The sequence below is a fragment of the Mustela nivalis genome (genome assembly GCF_964662115.1).
Source record: "Mustela nivalis genome assembly, chromosome: 6".
NCBI lineage: Eukaryota > Metazoa > Chordata > Mammalia > Carnivora > Mustelidae > Mustela > Mustela nivalis.
This window is the reverse complement of record NC_139025.1, coordinates 60,690,856-60,717,886: the sequence shown is the minus strand read 5'-3', so window position 1 is coordinate 60,717,886 and position 27,031 is coordinate 60,690,856. Positions and strand designations below refer to the sequence as shown.

The following is a 27,031-nucleotide window of genomic DNA, read 5'->3' as shown; positions in this document are numbered from 1 at the left end:
GAGTTTATGGCTACACTGAGTGGGAAGGCATATTTTATGGGTAACAGACTTCTGACTGGTGAGAGAATCAAGCCTAGACCACAGAGGGGAGAACCCAAGCAGCCCAAGCCAGCGAGTCACCTGCCATTCCTGGAAATCCTCATGGGAATTGCATGGGGCTCCCAGAATATCACAGACACAGCCTCTGCTCTCAGCCAGTCCTGCTCCTGGACCCCAGCCAGAGGGGCCCCCGTTCAGGAGCCCATTCTTCAGAGGATCCCATTCTGGTCCTTTGCCAGCCATGCCCTCCCCGTAGGACCAAGGGGGATATCTGCCTACTTCCCACAACCTCCTTCGAGACTTTGCTGTGCTCCCTGAGACTGCGGCAGTCCCCACACTTCATCTTTCCCACCCTATCATTGCCTACAAGACATTATGTGTAATATTTTTCTACAGATTTATTTATTTCAGAGAGAGAGAGCATGAACGCACAACCTCATGAGTGGGTGGGGGGGAGGGGCAGAGGAAAAGCGAGATTCCCGAAGTAGACTCTCTGCCTGGAGGGAGCCCAACTTGGGGCTCCATCCCAGGACCCAAGATCACAACCTGAGCCAAAAAATCAAGAGTCGGACGCTTCACTGACTGAGCCTCCCAGATGCCCCCCGTTAAATGGATTATTAAGACTTCTGTCCACGACGGTTGCCCTAGGCTGATGGTCTCCCTCGCTGAGCTTCTCCCCGCTGCAGCAACTTTCTGGGAGATGTTCGTCTTTAAAGGACCATGTTGACTCGCCTCCCCTGGCTGCGGAAATAGAAAAATCCACAATTCCTGTGTAGGACTCTGGAGTGGTTCGTCTCTAAAGCGTGAGGGTAGAAGGGCTGAAGAGTAGACCGGCTGCCTGGAAACCTAGGCTACTGGCGGAAACCACAGTGATCTCACTGCAGAACCAGCCTCGGGGAAAACCGCTCTGCTTTCTTAAAGGTGGCAATTCTGCCTGCAGCCCATCCATTCAGGTCTCCCCCACAACTGGTAGCTATAATTAACTGAAAAGGCTGGAAATGAGCTTCATTCACAACCTCCAGGTGAAGTGATTAAGCAGGTTTGATGAGGAATACATGTTTGGGCACCTTGGTAGCTCAGTCAGTAAAGCGTCAGACTTCTGATTTTGGCTTCAGGTCGTGATTGCAGTGTCTTGAGATTGATGCCCTTGTTGGGCTCAGTGCTGGGCGTGGAGCCTGCTTAAAATTCTTTCTCTCCCGTTCCCACTCCCCTCAAAACAAAAATACACATGAATTTTGTACAACTATTCCAGAGGAAGCATATCTCGATTGTGATGGGAATCTTTCCAAAGTGGCTTCAAGTGTGTGTGTGTGTGTGTGTGTCTCTCTCTCTCTTTCTGGCTTCTGCTGCTATCTGCTGGCTATTTACAGCTGACAGAGATTCGGCTACTTCTGTTCATCCGGACCTGCATCCGAGTTTAAAGACCTTGTCCGTAGGTGCTGTAACTAGGCTGCCAGACCTTGAACCTTGATAAAGTATTCTGGCTGAATAGATCCTACTGGCACCTACCTGAGCACTGCCTAGCGGGGACTGAGGGAGAAATTGACCACGTTCAGTAAGCTGTCCACGTGCCCTTGGCTGGTGTCACCTGTGGCCGCTCAATATTAATTGGGATACTAGCTCAAGATAAATGTCTTTAGGCAACTTTAAGCATTTGTAATATCAACTTGCATCTTGAAATAGTTACCATTGGTTGACTTCCTACCATGTACCAGGTTCTATGTTAAGATCTTTGCATATATTATATTTAAATTCTCATAAAAATGTGTAATAACAACTACTGACACATTAAACCATCACATAGGCTGCGTTGACAGCTTTGCATACACATCTCAACCCTATTACTATTATTTTTCTCTAACAAAATAGAAAGAACTATGGTCAGAGTGGGAAACCTGAACTTGCCACATAGTCAATGACAGAGATGGGCCTCTGGAGCTTGTGCTACTGGCCACTTCATACAAATGCTGTGCTGTGGGGCACCTGGGTGGCTCAGGGGGTTAAAGCCTCTGCCTTCGGCTCAGGTCATGATCCCAGAGTCCTGGGATCGAGCCCCGCATCAGAATCTCTGCTCAGCGGTGAGCCTGCTTCCCTCCTCTCTCTGCCTGCCTCTCTGCCTACTTGTGATCTCTGTCTGTCAAATAAATAATAAATAAAATCTTTAAAAGAAAAAAAAATGCCTTGCTGTAAGACAGCTGGACTGACAGCCATCGTTTCATCACCAAGGAAACTGCACGAAACTTGTTCAAGGCCATGTAAAAAAATGGTAAAGAGGTTTTTCTCTCTCCAGCCCTGGGCCAGATTTGCCAGTTCACCAGTGGCCTTCCTGTTCAGACAGCTCTGTTCATATACGTTCTTCGATAGTCTGCATATAAGGTTTAAACTTTTTCTTTTTTAACAAATCAGAGCAGGAAAAAAAAACTACTATAAAAGAAGTAATAGAAACTGAATTGTGCAACATTGAGCCTTAAGATGGGCCAGCAAGTCATTTCTACCCAAATCAGCTGAGAACCCTCTCCTTAAAGGGAGACTTGATCCTGGCAAAGCCATAGAACATTTCTTTTGGATTACATACTCTTCTTTATACTGTTTTGTATTTCCTGAATTTTCTATGATGAAAGTGCTACTTTTTAAAGTAAATATTCACAGGTAATGCTGAATACATTCTCATGTTTAACATTTAACTACACAAAACCCTTCCCTTAAACGCTTACCTTCCACGCCCCCTATTCTAGTCTCCTTTCCAGAGGCAATCACAATTTAGAAGTTTCTATGCATTCCTCTGCATGACAGACCTGCACAGGCCAATAAGGAAATCACGATCCATACGTGGTTATTGAACGCTTGAAACGGCCTGGTTCAAACCGAAGTGTGCTTGTAAGCATAAAATACACACGAGATTTAAAGACCAAATCTGAAGAGTGTAAAATATCTCATCTAACTTCTATATTAACTACATGTTGAAATGACCATATTTGGGGTGCCTGGGTGGCTCAGTGGGTTAAGCCGCTGCCTTCGGCTCAGGTCATGATCTCAGGGTCCTGGGATCGAGTCCCACATCGGGCTCTCTGCTCGGCAGGGAGCCTGCTTCTCTCTGCCTGCCTCTCTGTCTACTTGTGATCTCTCTCTGTCAAGTAAATAAATAAAATCTTTAAAAAAGAAAAAAAGAAAGGACCATATTTGGGATGTATTGGGTTAGAGAATTAAAAATAAATGAAATACAGTATTAAATTAATTTCACGTTTCTTTTTGCCTTTTTGAATATGGTACTATAAAATGTAGCTTACATTATATCCGTATTAGCCATTATATCGGTATTGCTCTGGAGTCTAGACCATTTTTAATATGTTTACACACTTATTTATATAAAATAAGTATTTTTTGTGCTTTTTAACATACATATGCACTACTTTTAAATCTGGACTCAAACTTTTTTTTAAATGTATAACCTTTAAATGCATTGATCATTGTATTAATTCCTTTCTTCTTTCCTTTCTCCTCCTCTTCCCCACCCCATCCACCACCTCCAATGCACACACTTCTTGACAAGCTGACAAGGCCTCAGGGTGAAGAAAAGTAATCATTATTTTTGGCCATCCAAATGCTGAAGTGAACACACCTAACAGTTGGATTATTCCAACCCAGGCACAGATTAACAAAAAGGTGTCTCCTTTTTGGATAAAAGAAAGTGCTAGTCAGTGGAGGAAGACATTAGAGTTAGTGGGTCCTAGACAAAAGAAATAGGAAATAGCTACAATTGCCAAAAATGACTACCTGTTATTTTTCAAGAACTAGATCCAAATTTGCTATTCTCAGCATGTCATCTGTTCCTTTCAGGTTTTTTTTTGTTTTTGTTTTGTTTTTTTCAGAAAGCACAGTTCCGTTACTTCATGTTGGGTGACTATGTACCACTAACACCTTTTCCCTTGATCAGTACTGCCTATTAAGCTCCACCTCAGTTCAGCAACTGAATCTTGATCGTTGCCGTCAATAAATGCTGACGTGTAGGATCACGTCTGACTCCTCGAAAGTTGTAATGTACTGAACATTTTTGTTTTGTCTAAATACCTAAAAATGAGTCCAGTTCAGTGGATTCTGCAAAGGAAATAACCCCAGACAAGCTCCTGTTCTTCCCCCCACTTAAAAACTGCCTGCCTGCATAGACGCACACAGTTGACACACGGCGCACTCCTGTCAGTGAACGGGGACCACGCACACACAGGGTAGTCTTGGGTTAGGCTGGCAGGGTGTTTCCCGTGTTCTAGACAGGCTTTAGCACATGCAACCCATTAGCAGCTCTTACTTGGCCTCAGTGGGGAAGCTCCTTGAGGGCAGAGGAGAGACAAAGAACATTAGTTGTGAGCAGGGGCGTTGTTATAACTCACTATTTTCACCCCCCACCACCCGTGCTCTGTGGTGCTCTGTCCCAGTCTCGTCCTTCAGGTTACGTGCTACCTTGATAAAGGACGGTCGCTGAATATCTGTTTTCCGTTGTCCTCTCCTTGCTGCCCTGACCAGCTTCACCATGATAAAGAGGAGGCCACGGAAGAGGAGGAGCTCCACAATTTTCTTCTAATTGGTAACTCTGCCAGTCTAATAAATCAAAATTCCCTTGAACAGATTCCATGGGAGCTTCTCCATTTCAGCAGGGCATTTGAGAAGTGTTTCTTCTCTTTTCTTCCTATTCCTCACCATCTTTTTCCTTCGTTCAAGGAAATAGGAAACAAAACAAAGACTAGGGCCATGCAAGGATGTTCAATCTTTACCCAAGTGCCGAATATCACCACAGTTAAGGCAACCTTTTGAAACTTGAAAAAAAAAAAATCTCCCTTAATTAGGATTGACTTCATCTGAGCGGATACCATCTGCTCTAGCAGCCCAACCCTGTGCTCCTTGGGTCTTGGCAGCCTCAGGTGAGTCGGGCCCCCTTCTCCTTTCCCACACCCCTGTTCGAGAAGCTGCCAGGGAGCTCTCAAACAGTACCAGCAGGCAGGAAGTGGGGTGGGAGCCAGGGGGGTCTCCACCCATTAGCAGCTGCTCAAGTAGTAGGCAGGGGAACTATTCTACAGAGAACTTCAGGTCAGCAGATACTCCAAAGCAATTTATACCACATGCTACCCAGTTGTGGGAATTAACTTAAAATGCTAAGGAAGGAAGGACCTGGAATGCCAGTCTCCTTATTTTCTCCCTACCTGGTACTTGGCACCCAAAAGAATGAAAGAAGAACCGTTGGACTTGGTGGTTTCAAAGGAATCATTAGGCAACTGGGAGGAAGTGAAGGCAGCACACGCCAAGGGCACCTGTCTTCATGGAACACCGGGTACCACTGATTAAATGTCAGGACCCATCATTGCCCGAGTGGTGACGTCTACCCAGGTTTAGTAACTTGCTTCATTCAGGTTAAACCAAAAGACAAGCTTGACAGACTATCAGACTCTTTGGGGGAGGGCAGTGGGTGGAGTGGAGAAAGGAGTAAGGCAATTTTAAAAAATGACTTCATCATATATTTTTTTAAAAGCACAATTTTATCACCTCTGTGGTTTTTGCTTCCGTCTCTTCTAGCGTAATGTGAAGTAGAAGTTTTGCTAAAAGTAGGGGAAACATTTCCAAATAAGTCATTATAGATTACATTCCAAATCTAAAGTAAAAACTTGTAAGCATGCATTTGTCTGTTGGACTTTAGAACATTTTTTTCACACTTCCCTTGTGGAAGAAATTTTACTTTTTTCTTATGCTACTTCCTTAAGAATAGTTTGCTATAAAAAAAAAGAATAATTTGCTATGGTTTTAACAAGTGACTAAGAGCTGGGTTCATAATTATATATATAGCATGTACATATATTAAAAATAATTTTTTACATTTCCTCACCAATAGGAAAACATCAAATGATTACCTCCGTAAATTTGTTCCGATTCGCTTGCAAGCCAACTTTTACTACCTCAAAAGGGTTAACCACGATAGCTTCTGTTAGTCCAGATCCTAATCCAGCAATGGCAAACGTCTAGAAAAGTTAAATCAATCAATACTTTAAAACAAGTTATGTGCACTGGGTTAAACACCTTACTCATTATACTCTGCAGCTAAATGTTATGGGGAGAATGGAGAAACGCACAAAAATGCACCATATACCATTACTAAACAGCTTTAGTTCTTGATTGGATGCTGACAATTCATGAAGAAGACATTACAGAAGCCACAAACCACATCCTAACAATTCAAAATAAAATGTCAAAGCCCCATCAACAGCAACTTTTTCCTTTAATGAAAAAAAAGGTGGTTTTAGTGATTTAAGGTGGATACTAAAACATCTGCACATGCAACAATTAAGAGAGTTTGACTTGTAAAAGGAGAGCTTCTTTTTTAAAAACATCTACTTAAATCATTACTGAGCATCTCAAAAAACTTCAAGTAGCAGAACCAAAAATAAAAAGTTTATAACTAAATTTCAGGTAACCAAACAGTGCAGCTGAAAATATTTAAATGTATAGCCCGGTTGTTAGAGTCACTATTCTAGACAATTGGCAAACCAAAAGAATTTTTATTCATCCTTTCCTTATTTAAAACAAAACAAAACAAAACAAAACTCCCAGTAACTGCCCTATTCTTCTGGATGCAGAAAATGAGGAATAAAAGTTGACATCAGAAATGGCGAGGTTGTTCTGCAAGGCTCAGCTAAAAATCTACAACATCTCTCAAACGATGAGGTGAAGTTCTTATTTGCTCTGAGTTAAGAGTTTCTGCAGTAAGGAACTACAGCTTTCTTGACTTCTCCTCAAAGTAGAATGTTTAAGGGTTTTTCAGAAGATGTATATCAAAAATAACCACAACAATTAAAATACACACACACACACACACACACACACACACACACACACCAGTAAAACAAAATGAAACAAAGCCTCAAATCTTCAAACCAGATGCTGGAAAACAGTAACTCTTTAGTGTTGAAGCTCTAATTCCAGGAGAAGAGGGAACGCTATGTACAACCAAAAGAAGATAAAAGACAAAGAAGAACAAAGAACAGAGAACTCTTGCTAAGAGTCTCTAATTTCTTCAAAGTAGAAAACAAAAAGAGAAAAGAGAAATGAATATTCCCTAACTTTGGAAGAAAAGGCAAGGTGGAACAAGGGAGGAGCCAGAGGGAGGTCTGGGTTCTGGTTCTGCCCCTTCTTGGCTGTGTGACCGGGGCTGCCATGTGCATTAGTTTGAGCACAGAACAAGGGGTGTGTGTGTGTGTATATTTTAATTGTTGTGTTTAGGCTGAGATCCAGCCTGCACCCCACTTGCCAAGCTGGAGCCCTGGAGAGGCATCTGCCAGGTGAAAGGGCAACTTTGCCTAATTCACACGAAGGCACCACAAGTGTGAGCTGCAGCTCAGTGTCTAAATCACAGGACCTTTTATAAGCCACAGTTTTTTCATCTGTATAATGGAGACAATGTTATCTAATCTCCCTACCTCATATGAGGATCAAAACAATGTGTGAAGCCCTTTGTAAAGTACTTTACAAAAACCATTGTTCCTGTTGCACATAAAAATGCAGAGGAAGAATGGGATAGTATACAGATTCAAGGAGAGGGAATAATTAGTCACGTTTTCCTTTCATGCCCCTTCATTACTATTTAAACACATTTGCATAGGGTAACATACCAAATATTTTATTCATTTATCTCAGACTTCTATCATGGAAGCCAAAACATGTGTGTGTACATGAGTGTGTACACACACACACACACACACACACACACAGATACTAGTCCCAAACTCTTCTGACTGGGAAAGCTAAAATCCAGATGTTCAGGTTTTTATTACTTACTATATGCAATCTTCCAAGTAATTCACTTTTTTGTTCTTCTATAAAACTGAGCTACATTTGCTGTCAGAACTAGTGTTCAGCAGTCCCTTGTCAAAAGAATTGATCAGCTATCAGCAGATCACGTTACTTAGATGATTCCAGAGACCAGCGGGAACAGTTGGGTTCCCAGCCTCCTAGGCTTTTCGTGTGCGAGCGCCGGGGGACATTTAAGGGCTGTTTAAGTGTCTAGCCATATCAAAAAGACACTGGAATAAAAGAGTTCAAGGAAAGAGAACACTGTCTACAGTTTGCATGCGTTCAGTTAGAGTAGCTGGAGTGGCCAAACGCTTTTCTGCTTTAATTCTCAGGAGTCCAAGTGACTGCAGCCTCTCACATGGTACCAATGCTCGACACAGGAACCGTCAGCTGGCCCTCTGGAGACCATATTTTATTGTCTTTTGTAGGAAGTTTTTAATCCTCTCTTTACCAAAATGTTTCCAAAGTTGAGAATGACATTAAGAGAAGACAGTGAGGCATTTAAAAAAAAAAATCTAAGCTAATATTAGGACTCAGGCTGCCACTTCTACCATACAAGGTTATTTCACAGTACCTTGTTTAGGCAGGAGACTGGGCAAGAAGTTTCTTAGAGGATCATTCCTAGAGAAGGGGCACGTACCATTTAAGACATAACCGCTATTTCTTCTTGGACATTCTATTGGGCAGAGTAAGTATTCTGAAGTGAAACTTTACAAGTTAAATAACAGAAGAGCCGAAGCTCAGAACATGAGTTTTGAGGCTCACTGCAGCAGGTACACCAGAGGACTTTTTGGGGGGCTGGGGGCCCCCCTGTCAATTGGAGGGTCAATGTATCGGTAGTTTTGCTTTGTTTTGTTTTTCAGGTTTGGAGGGAGGAATCAGTGCACTTTCTCTCTTTTGGGCTCTTGCTGCACACATCCTTGTAGAACCCATCTGGTCACTCTAATTTGCAGTTGCGAAGCAGCAAGGTCACCAAGGAGGAGAGGAGAGGCACTGAGAGATGTCCGCGTCACCATGTGATTTCCATGGAACAGCTGAGATGTGGCATCGTAGCATCACTGTTCTCCTCAACAACTACAGGTCCTTCAGTCTGCAGCTGCCTACAGGGTGACCTGAAGTCCTGCATCTCCTACAGCTTGAGCAAAAGCTGGAAGAGTGACCTGTTAAAAAATTTCTTAGGCAGACTGACTGTTGCATAAACAGATATGCGCAGGACGTAGTATGTAAACATATGCACGTTTTGGCTTTCACAGAATCTTTGACAAATGTACTCTTTATTTTATATTCTTGACCATATCTCATATGGGTCTTTCCACACATATCACTGTTATCATAAATTCATCACTGGGAGCTATAAAATAGCCAAATTGTGAGTTATTAGGAAGATGGCTTTCAACAAGTAGCTGAACATTGAATAACTCGAATTCATATTTGCATAGTTGGGCTTGGGGAATCAAAAGGGTTTTTGTTTCTAGATTTCGCTTTATGAAATAACTCACACACTTAAGTATAATAAATATTCTCACTTACCAATGCTGGCGACAGTGACATGTATCCTAGCAATTTCTTGTACTGCTCAAAGGTGAAAAACTGTGAAACAAAACCAAACCCAGAGATTTATAACCATTTCCTGCAACAAACCCTTTAATTCAGTCAAATGTCTTTAGTAAATCATGATACTAACCAGCATTTTAGAAAGATGATAAACCATCAGGCACAGTTTTGAATCTGGTCTCGGGTAGCTGCTGGCGGACCCTACTTCAACATTCGCATTTTCCAATGCAACTATAATAGCCTACAGAAGAGCTGATGGAAGGAATCCTTTATGGCAGTAAATGAACCATACAGCTTCCATTTACCATGACCATTTTTAGTTTCCCCAGACATCAATAGACTTCTTTTTTATGGCAGTGATTCAAAATTATAGGCAGAGAGATCCAAAATCTCTGGTCTCCTATGTTTTCTCTGTGAACAGCTTTCCCAGTGAATGCCCAGTTTTCTAACCCATACCCCGTTCTCGTCTTGAACATGCGCATATGCTCTTTCTTGTGTATCTCTATTGTTTCACGGTTTCCGAACACTCACTGATAATGAAGGCGCCATGGTAATACAGAGAAGGACCCAATGAGGTCATCCAGTCCGCCCTGATTTAAAAGCAAGAGTGTCTTCAACCTTTTTCCTTTCATGAAGAGAGTTGTTTGCTCCTTCCTTTAATATCTGATGAGGGAGATTTTGTAGGTTCCTTTCATGAGGTTAACATTTCATATAGTTTTCTCTGCAAATAAATTTCTATGAAGGCAAATCTCGTCAGACGTCATGTAATGTGCCCCCACTACATTTCTCTTCTCTCTTTCTGTACGCTGTATTTTGGGAAACAACTCTGCTTGATCATGATGTTTTGCTCCTGGCAGCTCTGTTAGTAGAAGCTGCTAATAGTGCTGATAAGGCACATTCTTAGGTGGCCCGATTTTTAAGACCCCAGAAAAGGCATAGGTACTTTATGGTCTCGAATGTCTTCTATTCTATTACTTTATAACCCAATAAGATGGGACGGAAAAAAGCAGATGTGGAGATCAAATAATACTCTGTTGTTAGAAAGAAGTAGTTCTAGGTAGACACGGCTCTGTGAGTCTTTGGACAGCCCCAAAGCCATTCTATCACCAGAGAGATTTTGATTCTTTTAGAGACCCAGGAATAAATTTGTGCCATCCTTCTTTAACTCAACTACAGTTATAAGCTTTTCTAGATCAGGGATTCATTCATTTACTCATTCAACAAATATTTATTGGATGCCTCCTGCAAAAGTAAAGATAGAGAAACCCCTGCCTCTTTGATCAAATGTTCTAGCGGGTGGTGTCAACCCTGTAACTTTCCTGGTATTAAAAAAAACAGCACCAGCAGCTACCACTGTTTTGGTGAAACCATTAACCATAGAAGGAAAAGTGTTATTGTTTTAAGCTTGACAGATAAGCTTTTCTCTTCGTTTTTATGGTCACTGTCCTCAGTATCCTTTGATAATTTCCTTGCTGGGGTTTCGATAGGAGCAGTCCCAGGACTGAATCCTGGTTATGCTACTTAGTTGTGAAAGCATGGGCAAGGCTTCTGACATTTCTAGCCCTCAACAACACAAAACTTAACCTTCTAAAATATACCTTCAATAATGGAATTTAAGTAAGATTTTTTTGACATGCCCGACACAGATAGGACTTTCAGGAAACCTTAGTTTTCATTCTCTTTCTTCACTTTGGCTAATAGAGGAACCACAGTTACTCGTATCCCTCCACGGTAGCTTGCTGTGGTCCAGAAAACATGCTAAGATCTTTGCTTGTGCGACTGCACTAAATCCATACAACACCATTCCGCTTATAAGCATCAGGTTATAGTACAATCATAGTACAACCATGACTCTCATTTTGTAGATACATATCCTGCAGTTAGTGAGTGGAAGGACTGACGGCAAAGCCTGAGTATGCTCTTAACCACAACATACGCTTGCTCACCACTGAGCCGTGACTGTTAACAGTGTGGGATTCTCTGCCCTACAGTTTTCTTGCTGCTGAGATCTTCTTGCCTTCCCTGACCTTGGAGGCCCAGAGTCCCTCAAGGCAGAAGGTTTCAAACCTTTTTGAGCACAATCTACGTAAAAAGTGTTCACGTAACACACATACACATGCACTCACGCATGCATGCACGAATGCAGTGTCCCCTTATGTTTATTTATAATGGAAGCAAAACATTGCTGTAAAACAGTTTCCTCCCTCACTATGTGTAAGGCAGTATTTTTCTATTCTGTCTCGTGAAAAAAGATTCTGGTCATGACCCATTACATCTAGTGACCCACTAAATTGATTTTATGACTCATAAGTTATGACCTACATTTGGAAACACTGGGTTCAGGGAAGTTCTGGGATGGATGGACCTCACAAAAGCCCTCACTACCTTGTTCTCTTCCAGTGTGAGGATGCGGTAAAACATTCATTCATTCATTCAACAAATATTTACTGAATGTCTCTCATGTTCAATGCTTAGAAGACATTATCCCAGAACTATATTCTTAAGTAGATGAGCTGTTATTTTATTTCCTCTCTATACAGCACTACTCCTTCATGTCTTTCATGGTATTTCTCAGTAGTTCCTCAGCCACAACGTGACCAATGCAGAGATGTGATATAAGTACCCTATCATATAAGATACAAGATTACATTCTAAGGATAAAATTGGGAGGGTCAACATGTAATCAGGTTGCCTCCCCAAAGTCTTACTGATATGTGACTATAGAGTTTTAAAAACATTCGTATTCAATTAAGGTTTGGGGAATCCTGAATATAAAATCTAGAACCCAAATGAATCATGTCATATATAACCTATCTACTAGAATCTAGAAACTGGTAGTCTCACCTAGGGGAAGTGGCTGCCGTGTGGTCTCCAGAGAAGTGTCGGGCTGTGGCTGGGCAGGGGAGGTCAGTACAGTTTGCCTGGGAGACACAGTCCTCCACCGTTTTCCCCTTTGCTTCCATTCATGCTCACTTAGCAATCCGATGACTAAGGTGACCTCCCAGGTGTTCTGTTCTGGGACGCAGCTAAATTACATGGAAATGGTCTGGTCCACTTGGGTCTTGCTTTGAACTACCTAAGCAGCACTCAGACTAGGGCTAATTATTCCCCACTACCAAGGCAGACCCTTTCTGCAGACTCCTGTCAAAGCCCTATGCATGTTGAGGCCCTCCAGTTCCGCTGGTGGGAGCAGGGACTATTCCTGGCCCTGTGGGCTTGCCATGCCCTGTTCCCCCAAATGCTCTGGACAGCTCTTTTGCAGGTTTTGCTAGTTTCTTCACATGCATGCACTCGGCAGTTCTCCGCTGAATATTTATGGGGTCCCTCTGAAGAGCTTAGGAGCTCTCTGTGCAGTTTTCTCTTTTCTGATACCTCTGTCTTGTGAACTCTAGCTGCCTTGCCCTCTCCAGCCTGTCAGCTCCATCTCCATCTACCCAGGGGGTAGAGCGGGTTCTGCTTACATCTCCCCGGCATGCCTGGGGTCTGGAAAAACCTCTCCAGGCAGTCATCTGGGGGCAAATCATAAAGCTCATCTCACTTGTTTCCCGTCCCTGCCCTTCCTTGTCTGATGTCCAGTGTCCTGAAAACTGTGGTTTCATGTATTTTGTTCATTTTTGTTGCTGTTTCAGGCAGGAGAGTAAATCTGCTCTCTGTTACTCTATCTTGGCTGGAAATGGAAGTCTTGGTCTTCCAAAAACTGAAGAGTAGATGTGGGAATTTGGGGGAATAGGATAGGACTGTCTCCTGTGATAAATCAATACACTTTCTTTCTGTTTCTCTCTGTTTCATTTGTATATCGAACACTGATTGAGCATCTAGTAGGTGTAGACACCACGACAGGTGTAGGGATCGTGACAAACAAATAGCCTTCACAGTTCCTACTCTGTTGTGGGTCTGGTTAGCATCAGATGGTCCTTGAGAGTCTGTCCATGGAAAAATGGACCTATGAATCTCAAGACTAGATTCTAGAAACTGGAACATGGTGCCTCCCACGTCTGAAAGATCAGTTGGTCCCTTTTCTGAGGTCTTTATTTCCTTTTGCTAACTGCAATACTAATTCTGTCTTAATCTGTGAAGGGGGAAGTTTCATTTATCTAGCATTGATGAGTCTTACTTTAATGATCTTGTTTTGAAGACTAAAGTGCAGAAAAACTTCACATTGTCTGTTTCTGATTATAATAATGATTGTAATCGAAGTGTCAGTCCCAATGAAGACACACACACACACACATATTCACATTTATTCATGTATATGTATGTATGTGTGTGTCTATTTATATATGCATGTATATATGGTATCTGAATATTTCTTCTGAAGTAAACTTTGATGCCATACAATGAAGCACTTTATGACGTAAGGTATTGTTACAATCCAATGATCGCCTTCCTCACAAATTCCAAGATAAATATCTATAAAATGAATATTTTTATAAATTGTATAGAAAAAGTAGTGCTATCCATCTGGCAAAGATATACTTAACTCCAAGTTGGACTTAAAAAGCCAAGGCACTTACCATATGTCTCAATAATTTTAAGGTAAAATCAACTTGAAACAAGATGTCTGGGACACATACACCATATCCAGTTGCCCAAAAGTTCATCTGTTAACCATTGCTCTGGCAGCGAGCATTGCTTTTTTTCTTAAGTAGAGACTAACTCAGTTTTGTAAAGCTCAACTTTTTTTTTTTTTCCCCTTACATAAAAGACTGTTCAACACTGATAAACTTTAATCCTCTTCAAATTTAAATGAAATCGTCTCCAATGTGTAGTATTAAGGAAAAATACTCCGGGAAAAACTTTAATTACAATTGACTCTATTTATCCATGTAAAAACACTGAACAAATGAATATATTATTCCATGGAGACAAAGTGACTTTCCTTTTGCAAAGGAACTCTGCTCTGTTTGTTTACTTGGGCAATCTTTTATCAAGTGAAGCCATTTCATAATTCAATTCAGCTCTCTTGTGTACTTTGGTGAACTTTTTCCAGATTCTCTACTGCGATTCAGATCCTTCTAATGAAATTTGTATTGAAGTAATAATATAAAATCACAAAAACTATGGCAACAAAGGGGATGAATTTATAGAGAAAGTATGTTTTAAAGCTTTGTGTTCTTTTTTTTTTTTAAGATTTTATTTATTTATTCGACAGACAGAGATCTCAAATAGGCAGAGAGGCAGGCAGAGAGGTGGGGGGTAGGGGAAGCAGACTCCCTGCTGAGCAGGGAGCCTGATGTGGGGCTCAATCCCAGGACCCTGAGATCATGACCTGAGCTGAAGGCAGAGGCTTTAACCCACTGAGTCACCCAGGCGCCCCTAAAACTTTGTGTACTAAATTCTAGACCTAACTTAAATTCTATTAAATTATTATTTGACATAATGTAAAAGTATGGTTGTCTGTTCATGTTCGTTTTCTTTATCACAAATATCAACTTAGTTAACCTCTTAATTTACTGAGCAAAAGTGTAGAAATTGTCCCATTTTACCTTTCAGGAATATTGGGAATACAAATTGAGTAATATATCTGAAAAAAGCTTTACGTCATTAGTTGGAAAGGAAGTCTTTTGGCCTAAGTGTATGTCATCCTTCTTATGGAAAAGACAAAGCCATATTTGGTGAAGTCAAGTGGTGAGGGTAGGGGGCACTGCCAGCCAGAGTCACTGTGATCAGGACTTCTGTCCAAGAAAACATAGAAAAGAGTAATCAGATTTAGCTCTTTCTTCCCCGGAGGTCCTGCCAGATCTCCGTGTTCCTATCCAGATACTGAACCAGCAAGCAGTACATAAACTCCCATAGTTATGTGGTTAAAGAATGGAAATCAGCATAGTGGAAGTAATAATTTTGTAAAAACCAGAATAGAGAATTTTAACAGAAGAGCCCTGGGTGGAGGGGCAGGGAAGGAAATGAAGTTAGTGTGCCAAATAAATGTGTTATATGAGAATCATACACAAAGAAATACAGTGTATTAGTTCGTTGTGTTCACAAAATGGAACTGATTTAGGGAAAAGGGTTTTTCTACCACGCTTCCCTCCTGTCCTCTCACTTTCTTCTTAATAATTCTTGCTCCCAAGGAAAACTGATGAATTGCTTTGAGAAAAAGGAGCAAGTTATTTTGTGGCTGCTGTGGTTCAATTACATGAATTTCATTCACCACCATACTTTTTGTATAATTTCCTTATCAGAAGGAAGCACCTTTATCCAGAAAAAAAAAAAAATCCATAAACCAATATGTGAGAGAGTGATCTGCCCTAATAATTGTAATAGTCATGCTATAATTTTCACATTCAATTTTTTACTATTTTATCTTTAATTCACATGAACATCCCGCAAAGTTTGTTGCGGGATGTCTGTTTTCACTTGGTGGAAAGGTATGCAATGCTTACCTTCACTGCTCTTTTTGGTGTTTCAGCCAAGATTGGTGGCAGAATCCCCTTGTAGAAACCAAACAATCTATTGGAGAAATAAAAGATTTCATGTAAAGGAATCAGGAAATAGGTAATTCTGCCTTTGTTATGGATAAAGCAACTAATCTTAAAGTATTCCCAGTTACTCAATGGAGCACACCAATCATGAAGTCTTCCTTTGTTTTAACTCTAACGTGCAGAGATTATGAATTCTATACTTATCAGCTCTATGAAATTCAGAAGAATAAATGGCACCAGAGACTGGAATCCCCTGTTGCTAAACACAACAATGAGTTGTACCTTAAGAATGAACTTGACATTTCTCACTTTGAGGGATCTTGAATTTTTTCCCTCAGTTGTGTGATAGGTGGTCCACGGTTTTGTACTTCTTCCCTTGTAAACAAATGTGGTTAGGGTTATACCTAAGCCCACTAGACTGGAACTTTCTGAGCTAACAAGGGGCACAAATCCTCAATTCCAGCTTTGCTAACACAAAGGAACTAACAAGCTCTATGACTATGAAAACTGGGCTACCACCTCTGTCCTGAGTTAGTCATGATTTTTTTTTTAACTCCTTGATGGAGATAGAAGGTCAGGGGCATATGCTGCTGACAGAAGAAATGTCAAGCTTCCTTGCTGATATGCAGTCTTACGAGGCCTGGGACGACTGTCGCTGCCAATGTTGAGGGACTTGTCACATACTCAAATGTTTTTAGAAACAAAAACAAAAGACAAAACTGAGAATGAGTGCCATATGCTTATGATAAGGTTCATAAAATGTCACCACTTATTTCATATTAGATTTTAAGATTCAAAATTTTAAATTTGTCTACCCTGGAAAAAAATATATGCCATACACTAATTTTAAACCTGAAATACATAAATAGAATATTCCTTATTATTTTCCGAGATCATTGGTTTTCCTGATGAACCCATAAATGACTACAGAAGAAGGCAGGACACAACATGTCTGTATTTTAGGATGTCCACTTAACACGGGGCTGGAGCTTTTCCCATTGACCTCTCAAACTTCACTCCAACTTCCTTAAATTGGGTTCTGCTTCTAGAACAAGTTGAGAATTTACATATACTAATTCACTGTGCCACCCAGTCCGACATGGTGATTTCTCGCTCTTCCTGGATTCATTGGTGTACAAAGAACACTTCAGTTAAGGAAGCAAAGGTCTTGTTTTATAGCTTCTAAATTGTTAGCTCCTTGAGGGCTGAGTGTGCATTAGTGTGCTCACCCCAGGGGCTTCTCTGTGTGTGGCTATGTAACCAGGACACAGACTTTGTTAAGCATATGGATTTCGCAAAGGGGAAGAGAGGAATCAAATGATCCCCTGAGATGGGCTTACTCTACCTAGTATTTTTGACTTAATGGATAGTGCTAGCAGACATATGATTTGAAGAATTATGGGAATTCATGCTTCTCTTTTCCATTCCAATTTCAACTACTAATGCCTGAAATTCACTTATAAAATTCAAATACCACCACTCTTTATCATTTAAATTTCATTATAAATTAATCATTACATAATTTTCAGCACAAGAGTGACTAAGCATAGGCTTGGTCTTCCCAGAAGATAAATGTGATTATCTGAATAGAAGTTCTATATTTATAATGAAAGATTTATTAGTTCTGTTCTTTCTGTGCTGATTTTGCCTTATCTGGAAGATTATGTCTGGTTTTGGGGGAAAATGTTAAGAAGAACGTTTAAATAACTAAAGCTTCTAGAACAGAGTGTCCCTGTTAATAACAGAGGTACTTGAAATCTTATACAGCAGAGAACAGTTAGAGGAAGAACAGTCGCTCAGCCTGGAGAACAATCACAGGGAGAAACACGATGGATGTGATCAATCTCTTGAAAGATGAACATGTAGGAAAGAGCTTCGACTTCTCTGTTCATTTCCAGGTGGTAGAACTAGGACCAACAGGTGGAAGCAACAAAAAAGAGACACATTATTGGTCTTGTAGGAGCTTAACATAAGGAAGTACTCCTAATAGAACCATCTACAGATAGAATGGGCTGTCCTAAAAAATGATGAGTTCTCCTTCCTGGAACATGGTCAAGCAGTGTGGATGGCCACTTGTCATGGATATCAGAGATGGGATATATACGGCAATGGATGAACTTTCTGGCCTCAAGATCGGTCTACTCCAACCCTCAGATTCTGTTGTTCTGAGAAATGTATCAGGAGGATATGGGAAAGTGCTCTCCTGAAGAGACAAAATCTTAACTTCAAACTTTTGCCTGAAGTAGAGCACTGCTTCTCTGGAGGAGGACAGAAGTCTTTTAAGTAACGCAGAAGGTCTTCATTTTAAAAATGATGGGAGAAAATATTAAAAAGAGGTGTAAGGCAGGAGGGAAGCAAGGCAGCTGGGAGAACCATAATGATTTAATCTGAAAAGAGCGGGGAGGTCCAGAGCCCTCTGCTTCAAGTTGGCGATGCTTCCTTGATGTGCTCTCCTTCCCTTCTCTCGGCTTGGTTCCTTTCATGTGTAATCACCACCCTCCCCAACTCCCTGCCACTGCCTCCAGCCATCCCACCATCCTGAACTTTCTAACAGTGAATGAACAGCTTTAATGGGAAATTCTCAAGGACCATAGGCAGGCTTTGCTGGAAAATGGGAAGCTAGATCTACTTCCTTGCATTGTTTCCACAGTATATCTTTGCAATAGTGGACATCTACAGAAGAGTTAGGCCAGCACTTCTTCTGTTGAGAACTGCCCCACCCAATTTTTTAAAAACACTGGTGACAACACGTGAGTACAATATGATACTCCTTGTAGGCAGTTGGTTGATTGGGCAACTCACCAAAGGGATCCAAATGGTATTCTGTCTCTTTGCCTCAGTTAATCTAATCCAAGCTAGACCTAGCAGAGTTTTTCTCCAGAATTTGAGAATTAGAACTGAAAAGGTCAAGTCTTGCTCTGTGTGGTTTAAGCTATAAGACAGAAAGCTAGCATGTCAGTGACAGTCACTTTTTCTGTTATTTGGAGAAGGTTAACCTGTAGTGATTTAAAAAAAAAATAAAAATAAAAAAGGAAGATACCATCCAGGGAAACACAAAAGCAAGATGGAAAAAAGCATTTCTTGTACTGGGTGTATGACCCTGTTGTCAGCAATTTTTTATTCTTAGTTACATCTCAACCCTTCTTGAATATTGCCATTTCCCTTTGCTTTTTGTTCTTTGAGATACTGAGTATCATTTAGAATAAATTCCTTTTTTTTTTTTTTAACCTAAATAATTCTGAGTTTGGTTTATTACTTAACAACCCAAGGTCCTGGATCCAGAAAGTAAGTTTCATGGTCCCTACAGTCAAAATGCCTGCCACAGGACCTCCGTGCCATGCCCTCTCCCACGAAGAGGCTTTTTGTCAGTGAAGATCAGCATTTGGGTCAATCAGAAGAGTCACACGCAGAATTAGAGAAAAAGAATGTGGTGGGGAAGGGCGCAAGCTGACTAGCTACTTTTCTGACTTGATTAGATAATTACTGGAGGCTTTCTGAAGGTGAAGTATGACCTACAGTTTCATAAAAACAAAAAGGAATTGTAACGTTTTATGAAGGAAATACTTTTTTTCTACTAGAGAACTAATGTTTATACCCACATGCACTGTTCACTCTTGCCAAATTTTTCTGCCTTCATGTAGCTTTGGCTTGAAATACAGAGCATATGGCTTAGGAGGACAATAACTAGAGAAGTTAAGAGATTTGTGACACCCATATCAACATGCTTTATCCTGCTTACTTCTCAAGAAGCAGACTGACACATCCGGTCTACTCCCTAGATGAATGGAAAAGAATTCTAAAGTGTATGAGGCATTAAGAGCAGTTGTTTTCCCTGAAAAGGCAGTAAGGCCATGATTCTGGCTTTAAGTTTTGACCAACAACAAGCCAACTGGAGAACTCTTTGGAAGAGGCACAAGAACCAATGCAAGACCTCCCATAACAAGGTGATATGACCTATATGGCAGCCCTCACAGCTTGTTTCTCAAGATTGTTACTTCTAAAAGTTGCCAATTTGATTTTAATTATTCTATGTAAGAAAATGTTAACTTGGGTGTTTATGGACTTCTGTTGATATTGGTGTAAGTAAAAATTGTCACAACTTGTCGAAAGCTTACAACGTACTAGCTACTCTGTTAAGAATAAATGTATGTAGGCATATGGACATATTTTAATCTCCTTCAACTTTCACAACAATCTTGGAAGAAGGCATGATTATTTTCTTCATTTTGCAGGTGAGACCTACTGTCACATCACTGCTAAACAAGGGACAATGACTCAAATCAAGTTCCGTTGTCCTCACGGTCCATGTCTTTGACCGCTGGGCTACGCTCTATTGCAATTTTTCTTGAAATAAATTTATTTCCATAAACACTTTTGAAAAGTTATTTTATGTTGCAAAATTGTCTTATTACTTCTTATTTTAGGAAAAGTCAGAAATGGCAATCAAAATTCAGTTTCGTAGTCCCATTTCCATTCAGTTCTATTTTAAAGTAACCGATTGATCAGGGCTGAGATGAACAAGATCATTTTTTTGTGAAAGCTTTTAGGTTCTTAAGTATTTTCTAATTGTATCAGAATGAGAAAAAAAAAAAAAGTGGGCTCAAAGATAAATGTTTTTCCCCCCAGGATATTTTGTCCTTAAAAATACCAGGATAATACTGTCAGTGTGGGAGAAAGATAATACTTCAGTAATATGATAAAGCACTGAAATATTAATACTATATATTAAAGGAAAAACTGTTATTAAAGCCAGTGGGGAGCACTGCTGGTTGCTCACCCAACAGACATCCCTTTTTGTTCTTTGGGATGCAGGTAGTCACCATGCCCCATACGTAGGGAAGAAACCCCTTCTCTAGTCCAGAGGTGAAGCAGCATTCTTCAAGCCAATCATGGTGGTCCCATTCCCTTGCTGGTGAATCCTGTCCCATGCATGGACACATGATCCAAACCTAGCCCATGAGACCAGTGGTGGGAAGAGGGGGAATACATGTTGGAAGACCCCAATTTCCAGCCTAAGGAAAACAGGCAGGTGGAAGGAAAAGTCCTTCTTTTTTGCTAGTTGTTGTGCTATCTGCATGAAATGCCTGAATACTGGAATCAAATGAGATATCAATACCCACAAACCGAAGAAGGCCAGCACAAAGATGGGAAGGACCTGGATCTCAATGACATTATTGGGCTGTTGAATTAGTCAATCCTAGCAATCTTGCCTCCAGATTTCTGGTTAGGTGAAATTAAAAATACATCTTTACTATCTCAATTGCTTTCAACTATGTCTTCTGTTAACCTCTAGCTAAAAGAACTTGAGAAGAACATGCACATGTAGCTTTTTTTTCTTTTTTAAAGATTTTATTTACTTATTTGACAGAGAAGCGGCGAGAGCAGGGGGATTGGGAGAGGGAAAGCAGGCTTCCTGCTGAGCAGGGAGCCCAATGCGGGGTTCCTTCCTAGGACCCTGGGATCATGACCTGAGCCGAAGGCAGATGCTTAACAACTGAGCCACCCACGCGCCCCAATGTAGTTTTGATCTTCATTAGCAAATAGCCTTTAACACCCCCAATTCTGAAAAAGCCTTAAATGAGAAATCTTCCATCACAATTACAATGAAGGGAGTTGTTGAATGTTAAGCAAAGCATTTAGAAGCAGACTGTGAAAACCATTTTGAGAAATGCTTTTAGATTATTTCTTTCAGGAGCCCATCGCACATTCAATCCCTGTCCTATTAGGATGATTACCTATGAGAGAACCCCATACCACACATGGAATAGCTCAAAGCAAATATCAGGATGGGATTCCAGGTCTCCAAAGCCATTAATGGTGGTTCATATACTAATGAGAGTTGTGATTCAGAAACATAAGTAGATACAGAGTATTACAATATTGGGTCACATTTGTTTTTCATTGTATAATCAAAACAGGCCTCGTATTACTTATGTTCATCTATAAAATGAAGATCAAAACTGCATTGCACATGTCCTTCGCTCAAAGACACAGCTCATACATAGGTTATTTAAAATACAGACTTGTGCCAAACCCCACAAAATAATTTTACCCCTCATTTCCCCCCACCCCCATTTTTAAAGTGTGAAACTATTTTAACGTATTGGGTGGCTCCAAGGTCACAGACCAATCAATGAAAAGATGCTGATTGTATGAAGGAAGGAGACGTGGAATTTCCTTTGAGTTCCAGTTTGTGTCCCTTCTTGGTGGTTCACTTACGGCAAGTCGAACCCTTGAAGAAGCCTTCCTGCTGTCTCTCATTAGTAGGGTCTAATTTTAGGTTACCTTGTTCAAGGTCCAAACTTTAGACGCCCAAAGAAATTAGACAGATCCTTAATTAAACATCTTGTACCTGACAACATCTTTAGTCCATTTGGATGACTGAATAAAAGTTACTGGCTTTCAGTCAGCTACTGAAACTTGAAGATTTTGTGGTAAATAGCGGGTAGACAGGACTGGGCTTAACATTCTCAAAATTTGAGTCAGGTAAAGAAACCAAAACGGAGTGGAAAAATCGCATATTCTGTCTGCCCCTCCTTTCTTCCTTCTGAGTCACCCCCTTGTTTGTCTTGCTGTTTTTTTTTTTCCCCAATTTAGTATGTAGAAAATGTTTGTTTGGAAGTCATTTGTACCGTGCAGTTGGACTCCTCCTTCAGGCAGGCTGGGAAATTTCCGAAGTCACTGGGCTAGTAAGCAGGATTTCGGTGTTAGGAAAAACAACATGGAATCTTTTCTTTGTGGCCTCCAAGGAGAAAGGGAAGGATGTATCTCCTTCTAAACCATCCTTGGGAGGGAGTTAAGCCCTGTTGTCCATCAGAAAGGTCGTCAGAAAACTCAACTGATAGATTACTGTGAAAATGAGTATAAGAAAACCATAAATAAAATGTCTTCTAGCCAACTCTGCTGCCAATGGAAACTGAGGCTTTTCCTGGTTGTCGGAGATGAAGAGCTTTGGGGCCAAATTGCTGAGACTCATAACTGAGGTCCAGCAACGATAACACCAAATACCAGGATCAAGGTGCACATCATCCAAGCCTGAAAAGGCCAATTAAAGAAATGATTTCCAAGTTTTAAGGGCATTTTCAAAGCCACCTGCAGCACACTCCCACACAGCCTGAGAAGGATGCTTTCACCTGGATCCCAGTTCTTTGCCAAAAACCTGGCATTCAATAAGTGTTCAGAGCAGCAATAATACTCACCGTTGAAGCATGAAATAGGAACGACAGGGAAAGTGACACCAGATCCCCAGTTGGGGAAATTGGAAAGCATTAACACGTCTGTGTACCTAACAGAGCACAATTACTACATTTTTATTTTGTTTCAACAGTCAGAACCTAAATGAACATCACCATTCATTTCTGTTCTGGGCAATGATCCAAGCTCATCTTTGGTACAGTTGATTTTGAAGCCTTACAGTCAATCATATCGTCACAATTTGTTCTTCTTTCAGGCTTCAGGCATCCTCCTGATTTCCATTTCTTGTTTGGAAGCCTTGAGTCATCTGCTCTGGCAACATGACCAACCCAAATCAGTCATTTTCTCCAAATTACATTGAAATGGGGATCCTGCTAGTTTGTTTTCTTCCTCCTTCTTTCTTTTACATAATTTTCCCTTTAAGGATCTCCTAATACAAAGCTGATTGAAGGCATACAATATCCTCTTTCTTCTGCTATTGTCAAGTCCAAGTTTCTTACCCACATGCCGTAGCTCTGTAATTAAAACAATGAGGGCGGCGCTCAACCCTGGCTTATGAGTGCAAGGCTTCTACTGCTCCATCAGTCGTGGTACCCCAGGGCAGAGTTCTGGCCTTGACACTACACCTTTAGGGCATTATTCTGACATCATTTCTACCCCACAAGTCTCAGTGGTTCACGGAATCCAAATGAAAGAGTGGTTTCATGGCTCTGTTATTTGAATTACGTAGAATCTACAATCTGAAGTTCACAAAATTGCATGCATCTTGGGGCCATTTCCATTTAAGCAAAGGAGAGAGGGAAAACTAGGCATCCTTCAAAGGAGAGGAAAAACAGCTTAAAAAGACCAAGTGACACCGAATCGGCTTTTAAAACCAGCCACTGAAATTCAAGGAAGTGCAACCCAACAAAAGTTTCAGCTAACGTTGTGACACAAGCCTAACACAAGTTTTTCCTTCTTCAACTCCTATCAGGTCTTCAGGCACAAACAATATAGCTATTATTTTTCATTACAGGGAATTAATTGAACTAAGTTTCTGCACATGGTCCTTGGATATACTTGTTAGCCCAAACCATGCCACTTTCATTATATGCTGTACGCAGGGATTCTTTAAAGTTCTCCTGAACACCCGTTTTTCACTGAACTTTTTAGTGGGATTCTAGCATGTCAATTAAACTTTGTTACTATGTCTAAAGTAAACTACAACTTTGATTTTCTAAGACACAGAAAATTTAGTTTAGCTGTCAGTATCATTTAGGAGGTAGGTCTATGGCTCGATTCCCTGGAAAGTTGGCTGGGTGCTCGATGCACTAAACATGTTGCACAGCTCAGCCCAGGGAAGGCATTAGCATGATATAAGAACCAGAACCCTGATGGAAAATGCTAAGGAAAGCGAAAGCAAAAAAGATATTTGGAAGTGACCGAAGTAAATAATATGGGCACAGTGTGGTGTTAATTGTTCCATTAATCTCTAAGTGAAGACAACTACTTAGGAGTGACTGTACAAGAAGTGTATTAATATTCAGTGACAGTGGATTGTCTTGCTTATAAAGATAAACACGTTTCCACTAGGAAAGAAGAATCATTTAAGGGCAGTCTTTCCCTCATGTAGATGGCAAGTAGGAGGAAGTGAACTTAAAAAAAAAACAAATGAATGAACAGACAAAACCCCAAAACCAACCGAAGCAACACTATTTCTTGGAGAGAGACCGAAAGCCAGGAAAGAAGTCCCGATCGGGGAGTCAAAAGTTCTTCACCAGCCAGCTCTCTGCTACACATGGCCCGCTGAAGGGATTCCTTGCTTCATCCTACTTACCCCATCTTCTCATGAATCCCCATTTTTTTTTAACCTCTTCTCTTTCTAATTTCTGCTCTTCCCATTCGTGAAATAACTATCATTCATTTATTCACTCACTCATTCATTCAACATACTCTGTTCCAAGCACGAGGCTAAACATGTGTTTCTAGGGTCAAATGTTGATATCGCAGTCCCACTGTCCCCCTACCAATTAATACCTTAATTTTGTCCAAGAAGTCTTCTCTGAGATGGTAGATAAAATCTTGATATTGTAGTTGCCCCCAACACTTGACTAAGATGTTGCTTTTCATCTTACATTATGTGCTTAGCACATAATAATATATGTTGACTATAACGTATCAGATAACATATGTTGACTACAACTATATTCAAATGAGAACTGTATATACTTATGCATATACACTTGTACATATATACAAGTATGTATATAGATCCATGTACACAGACATGACCCAGGCATGACCCATATGAATAGTCTGAATGACTTGTATATTTTTAACTGAATAGAGTATGCATTATGCACATGATTACCATATTTAATCCAGGTTATAAATTGTCTGGCAATGGCCACTCCTGTTCTTTATCACTGCCCTCTGGCTTTTAGCATTAATTCAAGGCTACCTGTCAGTAAAGCAATATGATATAGTGGGCAGGAGTGTGGGCTCTGGAGACATACTCCTTGGGTTTGAATTCTGGCTCAACCATGCATTAGCTGTTTACCCAGCATGAAAAACCACTGGCACAAAAGGTGAGCAAATGAATTCCAAAGCACTATTGCCAGAATAGAGGTTTTTGTTTTTGTTTTTTGGTATGTCAGCTCTCTCTACAAGTGCTTATGAAAATGAGTTGGTATATTGTTGTAATAAGGAGACCAATTTAACAGCTTGACCTGGTAGGGCTATGTATGACCACATCTGGGGCAGAAAGCCTCAGCATTCAGAGATGTCCTTCACAAACAGAACCTTACCTAAGTGTATGACCCACTACCTTAGGAATTCACACTCTGTTGTGGAATTCTGCTACAATCAATTTATACACGTTTGAGGCCAAAGATGTTGTGCACTAAATGCAGTGCGCAGGCTACTCCCAAAGTGTAAAGTCTCATTTAGAAATTCATTAACTCATCATGGCTGCCAGTTACTACAGTAGGCTCCAAAATTAATTTCTTGAGTTGCCCCCTAGTGGTATTGGAGTTAAATGCAACTCAACAACTATCTCAACCCTAATGAATAAAAGCCTTGGACCAGAGCATTTTGTAGGTAACAAATTATAAACTTATCTTAAAAAAAAATATTCTTTTCTCTTTTTTAAAGAATTTATGTACTTATTCAACAGAGAGTGAGAGGGAACACAAGCATGGGGAGTGGGAGAGGGAGAAGCAGGCCTCCTGCTGAGCATGGAGCCCCATATGGGGCTCCATCCCAGGACTCTGGTATCATGACCTGAGCTGAAGGCAGATGCCTTATAGGTGCCCCTATAATCTGATTTAATGGACCTTCATTTCATTGCATTAGGCTCCAAAACAGTAGTATTATAACAGCATGGAATTCTAATGGAATTGAGACTACAGAGAGAAATTTAGAAACAAAAACAGCAATCGTGCTAAATGCTTTACAATTCTCATCCTATTCAATTTTTACCTGAAACAGATTTCACTCTTTCCATTTCATAGACAAAACCAGCGAGACCTACAGACGTTAGCCACTTTCCCACTAGCCCAACAGCTGGAAGAGCTGGGATAAGAACACAAGTCTACTTGTCTCCCAAACCTCTGCTCTTGAGCACTCTGCATGGTTCTGTGTTCTCGGGTTGAGTCAGGATCAAATCCACTGGGAAATGTGGCTCCACCTCTGCTCCAGGGCTCCTTCCGTGACTGTCTCTAGTGCTCGGGCCCTCGTGTCTGCCTACTTGGCTAAATGCTGGGTTTTGGTTGGAGGAATAGCTGAGCCAAGGTTTGTCATCCGCAGTCCCTGACACAGTTTTTAAGTGCCTGAATTCTTACTTAACTTATTAAAACACAAGTTAAATGGGTAGTCACCAAGCTTTCTGGATGCAATAAGTAAAAGTCCATATGTACTTTAGGGACTCATGGATGTATACAGTCTCTCATATAACTTTGAAGAAATTGCCCCTTGTATCACATTATCGTCAGTGAGTAATTAAGGGTTAACTA

General features: G+C 40.7%; 1 protein-coding gene across 2 annotated transcripts in view; it reads right to left on the bottom strand.

The window, feature by feature from the left end:
• The window catches only part of SLC25A21 (solute carrier family 25 member 21), a 494,918-nt gene that overhangs the window by 34,980 nt on the left and 432,907 nt on the right, over positions 1-27,031 (bottom strand). For both annotated transcript variants that reach the window (XM_082737814.1, XM_082737815.1), the window contains 3 exons: positions 15,807-15,873; positions 9,400-9,459; positions 5,934-6,041 (listed from right to left, as the gene is read on the bottom strand). In XM_082737814.1, coding sequence (XP_082593940.1) covers positions 5,934-6,041; positions 9,400-9,459; positions 15,807-15,873 — 235 coding nt within the window. The remainder of the gene's footprint in view (positions 1-5,933; positions 6,042-9,399; positions 9,460-15,806; positions 15,874-27,031) is intronic.